Genomic DNA, 8,924 nt, shown 5'->3' on the forward strand with positions numbered 1-8,924 from the left:
GTGATAACAAATCTTGTCACTCTCTCATGTCAACATATTTAGGATAGGTAGTGACCTATCCCTAACTACTTCCTTGAAGATAAATTCTCCAAGAAGAGATCAAGAGTGTATTGGTACTTGAGATGAAGCAAGGAGAAAGAAAAAGGAGATTTTTCTGTGTTGATATGTCAGACGATTCAAGAGCTATGTGGTTAAGACGAGATAGCTGTAAATTTTAAGACTGATATTCTTACAGGAAAACATCTGTCATGTGAGCAACAACTTGGGCAGAGACTTTGGCCTGAAAGAAAGTCTCATGGTTGGGAGGAAACTTGTCAACTTATAGTTGATTTTGGTTCAGGAGGACAACAGTGGAAATATATAGAACCAAATAAGTATCCAGAACTCTGATATTTTGTTGAAACTATTAGATGGGTTATTACAGTAGAAATCATATCTAGAACTATAGAACATGAAATATACTTTCAAAAATTAGAGCTCTGATTTTTTGTTCAAAGTAATAGATGGGTTATTACAGTAGAAATCCCATGTCAGACTTTAGACATATTTTTATTAATAGCTTCCCAGTAGTATGTGTGTAACCTATTTTACCAAAGAACACAGAGGAAAAAATTGTAAAAGAATCTGGAAATTCATTATGTATAGATCTTAAAGTACGGAAGATATACAAGTAAGAAACCCTCTAAGAATAAAGACACCGTTAGGAAACCTTCAGACAAGGAAATTTCAGTTCTAGAAAGGAAGCTGTATGAGTATTGACATTCCAAATAGGAAAGTACCATGGTAGGGTTTATAACCTTCCATTTCCTCTTGTTATAAAAACAAAAGGCGGAGTCAACAGACTAAAACCTGCGGCTATTCTAGCTAAGAGAACCTTTAAAAAGAAAAGAAAAACTCGAAATAAATTTAATATAAGAAATAAGGTAATATTAACGAGAATTATTACTAAACACCATGTGAGAAAATTGTGGAGAAAACAAGACATAACTCAAGATATATATATATATATATATATATGGAAACTGCTGGAAAACTAAATCAAACATGTTTATGCTGCAAAATAACAGTAGAAAACACATAAAGTAACATCCTGTTAAGGTTGGAGTGAACCCCAAAAACACTAAAAACATAAAGAATTTGAATACGGAATTTAACGAGGAAGGAGCGCATAAACTTGCGCAAAATATCAGACACTAAGAAATTAATTATGGACTTAAACAACTTTGTAATATCAAAACAAGCCGAGTCAACTATAAAATAATCATGATGGAATTATGAAAAAACATAATAATTATGCCAAGAACAAATTCAGTAAACCTTCCATCATGCTTATATAAATAATAAATAAACATACAAGTCTCAGAGATTGGAGTAGTAAACTATCTGTCCATAGAATATCATAAGTCAACTAGAACTTGGTTCTAAGGAAAACCCAACAACCCATTTCGGGTATCCAAAACTAGAAATTTAATTTAACAAAATGATGGCATAGAAACAGAGTCGAGGAAAACAATAGTGCCATGGACGCTGATACTCTACTCTAGAATTTAGAATACATGAGTAAGTATTGACAAATTCTATGAACAGTTCGATAACCAGTGAGACCCACCATTAAACCTTAAAAAAAACTTTGAACTCTGCAAACCAACCAAAATTCTGAATCTCTTTCACATTACCTGGAGACTGGAAGCAACTCTGAGACTGCAATTTCGCAGTTTGGCACAGCGAGGAAGGGTTTTGACCTGGAAAGACCATCCTCCCGCTGCTGGAAACCTTCGGAGGTCGCAAATGCAAAACAAAGGTTACTGTTAGAAAACAGAAGCGAGCAAATGACTGAATCAACGAAAGTGTGCAAGAAGTGAAAGAAGAAGCACGATACCTGAGTGGGAAATCGCATGAAAACCCTCCATTGAAGAAACTCCAGCGTCGTTCAAAGGACTAACCAACGAGCTAGTAGCCACGGAGTAAATGTGCCTAAATAAGGAAGGTAAAGTCAACAACAAGCAGAGGTAGGGGCCAACCAGAGAGGAACCATGAAGCCATGAACCAGAGCTGGAGCAGAGCAGCTCTGTCAAACAGGGAAGGAAATGTTGAAAATGCATGACGGTGCACCGGACAAAGGGGTTAAGGAAATCGCTCGTGACCATCCGATGAAGTTAAGCCATGAAGAATCGTAGATGGAGCACCCTTACCCATAAAGTGACGAACAACTGGAAAGCATCACGAAATATCTAGAAGTTTGCTCCCGTGATCCCTTGGGATTGGGGATCCAAACTCATAAAAGTTAGGATTATGAATATCATAACTCAAATTATATGTGATTGTATACCATAATGACATTAATAAAAAGTAATGATAACATGTAAAAATTATGAAGTGGGTATTTAAACTACCATGTAGTATCGGTAATTTATTGCTTAATAATTAAGAAAAAATTGTAATACTTATTTGTGCTGTGGTAATTTTTGTTTCAGTGAAGAGATATGACATTTCCATATTTGTGAAACACTTTCAAAACTAATGCACATGAAGCTGAGTAACCCTTTTTTTAACTTACTTTTTATACCTTCAAACACAATTACTAATTTAAATTTTATAAATAACTTTGCAACACTTCAATCGTCATTCTTTTTATATCTTCGAACACAATTACTAATTTAAATTTTATAAATAACTTTGTAACATGTCAATCCTAAGGGAAGTCATCATTTTATGGAAAACAAAATTACACATATCATTTATTTTAAAGTACATTTAAATACCAATATGTACAACAATCATGAACTTGTGGAAAGTGCATTTAAATATCTTAAATAGTAAAAAGTAAAGAGTCATCATTTTATGGAAAAACAAAATTACATATATCATTTATTTTAAAGTACATTTAAATAGAAATAAATACAATAATCATTAATGTGTGCAAAGTGCATTTAAATATATTAAATATGTAAAAAGCAAAAAGTGATACTGAAATAGGTAATGTTCTATGTGATTTAAAACCTTGCTCTTAGGAGTTACGGTTACTTTAAATCTATGAGAATATTGAAAAATTTAAAATTCCAAGATAACCAAAGACTAAATGTTCATATGATTTAGAACTTTTCTCTTAAGAGTTATTGTTTTCTTTAAATCTATGAGAATTTTGAGAGAATCAAAATTCCATGACAATAAAAAACGAATTGGAGAAATAACATGAACAATACATTTCATTATTAAAAGTAGACATGGAGAGTTAAATTTGAATATGAATATATCTCTTCTACTCTATTGTTCCATCATTATAGTACCAATAACTCTACCATTATTTGATCATAGTGGAAATATAAGTATTATTTCAAAGTTCTCTCACACATACATTAGTACCTAGACCTACAAAGAAAATGATAAGAATGGTTCTAAAAAGTTCAAATAAATATTCTACTTATGTCTAAAGTAATCAACAACAAAATAAAATAGACCAAGTCAGACCACATGTAACTTCTACAAAGAAACTAAGCACCCAGATTGAAGCTATAACTTAAGAAAAGAACTAATTGATAACGAAAAAAGACTAAGTCATAAAGCATTATTTTGCCAAATATCTCTTAATAAGAATTAAAAAGTACACTATACATTTTTCAAAATCTATGCATACTTTCAAGAAAGGATGAAAATCACATGTGCATATAAACCCTATATAAACCCTATAATCATGGAGATTTAATTTCTACTTTGGTGAGGCAATCTGTAGGACAAATTGACTTGGCTTAGATGGAATCTTACTTCTTCAAAACAAACTTTTAATAGACTTTGCTTTGATGGCATCTTATTTCTATAAAACAAACTTTTAATATTGGGTTAGATGGAAGCTTATTTCTATAAAAGAAACAACATTTAATATTATCTTTATTTATACTTCTTTAGGGCATTTTGAGAAAACCTTACAAGCCCAAAAGAAAAGTAATCTATTTAATGGGTAATTAGGGAATTCCTTTGACACAGGGGAAATATTTAGATACGGTTGATAGATTTAGCAAAAGAAAACTTGTATGTAGCCCAGACAGAGTTCCAAGGCACATAAAAAATAGCTACAAATTTACATTAAACCATGTCAAACCATGTCAACTTTCCCAATATAAAGACGTAAATCTATGTAACCCACCATCCTTATATGAATCACATTGGTAGATCCCTTTTAGACTTACCTTCATAATAACCTTGAACAAAATCTCAATTTCTTGTTTATCTTGACAAAATCTTAAATTATAACCATACAAAATTTCAAATATTTGATTATCAAAAAACAACTCTTAAGCTAATTTGCTAGTAAACTAACACTATATTTGGGAGAATCCTGCTAAAGAACCTATAAGAAACCATGTTCTTAGTGTGAGCTTCCATTTATTGATAAGCACTTCACTTGTTAAGCTGGGCATCAAAAAATAAATGAAACGTACATTACTCAAGTCGCCGTGAGAAGTTGAGTGTAATTTTAATTGTTTAAATTTTCTTATAAAATTGTGAAAATATTATTGATATTTCAAATTTGGTAAGAAAACATTAACAAGTTTGCGGATACAAAATTAAGGTTAACCACATTGTAATGTAATAGTCTTGTCAAACTAAAGGTCTCAGAAAATGTTATCCTTGATTACACTGTAACCCCTTGTGAGTAAAGGAACAAAGAGAATGGAATCCAACACTGGATGCTTTATCTTAACATAGTAAAGGTTCAAAGAAAATGGAATCCAACAACAAATGCTTCAGCTTAATTTGATAGAATCTATGCTTAAAAGAATGAAATCTAACATTAGACCTTATAAATTTGAAAGATATCTTTGCGTTTAAGTGTGATTGACTATGCCAAGTTATTCCCTCATAGTTTTGAAGAAAATATTAGTGTTTATATGTGCTTTGAGGCAAGAAAAAAGCTAACCATCCCACACAAGATGTGCTTTATCCATCGTAATTAACCACAATGACCCTACATCAACAACCAAAACTACTTGTATACCTAATGTAAAACACCATCCCTTAAACATCGAACTTCAAATCATTATAAATATATTTTTCAAAAATTAAAACCCCTTTTATAAATTCTTGTTAGATATAACTATCAACAAAGTCTCTTTTATGCTCTATGAAGCCCTTAAACCTCACTAGCAGTAAACCAAGACCCAACATTACTTTTTCGTAAAATTACAGAACATAAAGAATTCCACAAATAGGCCAAGGCCCAATAATACTTTTCCCTAAAATTATAAAAACTTTAATAATAACAAAAAAAAGGTTACCGGGCAACCCAAAATCCAGATTGCCAAAAACCACGACAGTGCTTTTGTCCGAGTCAAAAAAAACATAAATAAATAAAAATGGTCATAAAAGATTTACAAACGATCCACCCTAACTCAACCCAGCCGGCAAGTCCACGATTCCCAACCACGCCCCAAAAGTCATTTTCTGTTCTAAAAAGACAAACAAATAAATATCACAATTACCTAAAACCTTTTCTTTCTCCCAAAAATAATATTTTTCTTCCAAATAAACCAATCAAAATCCAATTTGCAAATTCATGACATGATTTCCAACCACAGTATGTACCAGAAATACTGAAATAAGAAAATTCCTTTCCTGCTATATTAAAACAATCCAAAAAAACACAGATTTCCTCAAACAAACGAACTTTCAAATTGCAAATTTACCATCATGATCTCCACAGATAATATATACTAAAAGTATTGAAATAAGAAGATTCCTTTCTGCGATATTAAAACAACAAAAAAAACGACAAAATTCCCATAAGGAGAAACCCTCCTGGGTTCAATTCCAACCGCATAAACACAGAAGGCAGCAACAAAATTTACCAAAAAGACGGAACAAAGAAACGTTGTAAACACTAGAAATAAAAAATTACCAGGCGTTTAGTTCGGATGGCGTCCTGTAACTTGGAGCGTTATGCAGCCGCAGTCTCGGCCCTGTTGGAATATGTATGCAGAAGGCCGTTTATGATATTATTATTAGCAGTTGAGGAGCTCTCTTTAGCAGAATCAGAGCGGCGTCAATGCATTTTGATATCTGCATGGAGTTCCCTTTCTGGGATGAATTCTTAAAGGAAAATACATTTGGCTGATCGTAATCCACAGACGACGAAGGTCGCTGGGCAGCCGTCCCCTTAAAATCGCCTTGGGCGTAATAAGAGTGAGTACTGTACTTTAAAAATGTTCAAAAACTCATCCAACCTTTGGACTCTAGAGAACAGAAAAGCGTTGCATTTCTTTAAAGATCATTAAGAAAGTATTAATCGTATTTCAGATTTGTTCTATACAATTTAATCAAATGAGTTCGATTGCAATCCAATAAAAACTGTCAAGAGACGAACTGAAAACAAAGGATGGATGATATGCAAAACTAAACCAGAACCCATTTCCAGTTCTTTTCTGACATATTTTACCGTAAAAAAGCACGATAGAACAATATATCAAAATTTAGATCATACAGTGTACCATCATTAGACTACAGAGAATCATAGTTGTTACACCACAGGGGAATATGGACTGTAGACGAACGCAAGTGAGCCGCAGGAGATTTCGAAGACGACTGCGAACCATCTGGCGAGTAAAGCAAATGGAAGACATGGGCTTCCTGGGTATATCAATGGCAAAATGACGAATTTATGCTCTTCCACTGCAGGTCCCCTCATCTATATCTGCATTCATTTGCTCCTCCACGCAACAGGGCAATATATTTGGTGGGTTCTCGATATCATATTGTTCTTCAGAGCTTGCAGTCTGCCCTTCCTCCAAATTCAGATTGGGAAGGATCCCTTCCCCAATTGGTTCTGGGATTGTAGACAAAGCCTGCGCAACTCCACAGGATTCCAAAATTTATTTTTTGGGTTGGGTGTCAGTTCTGCAGAAGGGACAAGTGGAATGCGAAAGAAACCACATGTCGATACAGTCCACATGAAAGCTATGTTTGCAATTGGGTAGAATCCGGGCAGTTTCATTCTCCTGCAACTCGCACAGACATATTGAACACTCCAACCGATCCGTGAAATTGTGTGATTGATACACAAACTTGGGCAGCGTCTCTAATACCGCAGAATCCAACGCCATCTTTTGCAGGCTTTCCGGTTCTTCTCCAGTAAAATAAATCCAACGTCGCCTAAAATCGGATCTAGTAGATTTTACCAAATCCCAAATCCGTTTCCTATAGAAGTGCAGCACAATCACGAGTGCAAGCACAACAGGGCATATTCGGGCAAACAACATGATTTTGTCGATTTGGTTCTGCCGATGATTGCCAAGCGGGTGACTAAAATAACTCCCAGAACTCATTTTCTAAAATCACTGCAAGAACTCTTTGAAATGGAGGTGCTCTTGGCCCTCAACCCACTTAGATGGCCTGCCTTCCCAGAGGCCAGACTACCCTTCCTTCTGCTATGTTTCTGTGAATCAATTGCTGCATAGACTTTAAAACTTCCTTCTGCTATGTTTCTGTGAATCAATTGCTGCATAGACTTTAAAACGCGTATAAGTTTAAGGTTTTAATAAAAGCAACGCCTATTTCCAAATCTATTGATCCATTAATGCACATTACAGTACCCTCCATAGATTACTCGAATACATGCGTAGACAAATTGTGACGCGCCCAAATGCTAGAAAGTAGACAAATTGTGACGCGCGCAAATGCTAGAAAATACGCGAAATACTTGCCAAATTCATGAGAGCATTTGTCAGGCAGTACTCTAATGACGTGACTCGTGAATTGCCGGGGTTCTTAAGATCTTTTTGGGTTGATTTAGTTGGCGAATATACTTCGCAATTTCATGAGAGCATTTGTGAGGCAGTACTCTGATGACGTAACTCGTGAATCGCCGGGGTTCTCAAGATTTTTTTGGTTGATTTAGTTGAAAATTTGATAAGAAACTACAAAAATTAGCCTTAGTCTAATTATTATGTTTTCTTGTCTTGAAATTTATAGAAATTTAGGTCATATTTTGAAAAAATTTGTTATGGATTTTTGTAAATCCAAATAAAAATGGTTAAATTTCATAATTTTAGCTGTCTTGGATGTTTTTGATGGCACGAAATCTATTCCCACCATAAAAAACATGATTCAAACACTACCTATACAAGATTTTTTGAATTTTTTTTGCCGGGATTCCAGCCACTTTTGATAGTCCAGGGAATTACCATAAAAAACATGATTCAAACACTACCTATACAAGATTTTTTGAAATTTTTTTGTCGGGATTCCAACCACTTTTGATAGTCCAGGGAATTCCTCAACATCCGTAGACAACTTCGAAAAATTATAATTTGAACATATTATATTTATATAATTTAATCACTTTACAAATTTCCCAAACATTAAATTCATTTTTTATTTCAAAGAATTATTTAATTTTTATATTTCAAAAAATTATTTAATGACAAAATTATTCGTATATAAACAATTTCAAATAAATTTGTAGAAAACAAAAAGAAGTTAATGATTTTGTTGGTTGAGATTTCAAGATAGGCACCACATTATTCAACACCCATAAGACTAAGACTTTGAGATGACACTTCAAGATAAACATAGACTCATTCATAGTGGATCTTTGAACTTATTAAAAAATTTTTTGCTCAGTCTTTAGTCACACCATGTGATCCTACATTCTACACACTTAAGCATAGAGCATGAACATTGATGCCTAAGGCTTAAAGGTTGACACTCACATGACATGTCCACACCCATGGGCCATTGGTATTCTATATAAAACACTAATCCACTTTCCTTCTTTATGTACTTGAAACATTACATTTTTGTTTGATTTTGAGAGTTTTATGTAGTTTCTTTAGTGTTGGCACATTGGTGATAGATCTTAGTTTTTATAAAATGGGTCTATTTGTTAGTTTGATTAGAAAACAAATATATTTTGTGGTTGGATATGGAAATCT

The 8,924-nt window shown here is 33.5% G+C and overlaps 1 protein-coding gene across 1 annotated transcript; it reads right to left on the reverse strand.

Annotated features, from left to right (window-relative positions):
- Nucleotides 1-6,753: 6,753 nt before the first annotated feature.
- On the reverse strand, nt 6,754-7,316 carry LOC149161631 (RING-H2 finger protein ATL2-like). Its single transcript, XM_089434948.1, has 2 exons — nt 6,935-7,316; nt 6,754-6,836 (listed from the first exon to the last, which is right to left on the reverse strand). The coding sequence occupies exons 1-2, from the start codon at nt 7,314-7,316 to the stop codon at nt 6,754-6,756; spliced, it is 465 nt and encodes a 154-aa protein (XP_089291074.1).
- Nucleotides 7,317-8,924: the final 1,608 nt, after the last annotated feature.

Source organism: Pinus tabuliformis, chromosome 5_2 (assembly GCF_031772625.1).
Source record: "Pinus tabuliformis cultivar Carrire ecotype Pingquan chromosome 5_2, CPIR1, whole genome shotgun sequence".
NCBI lineage: Eukaryota > Viridiplantae > Streptophyta > Pinopsida > Pinales > Pinaceae > Pinus > Pinus tabuliformis.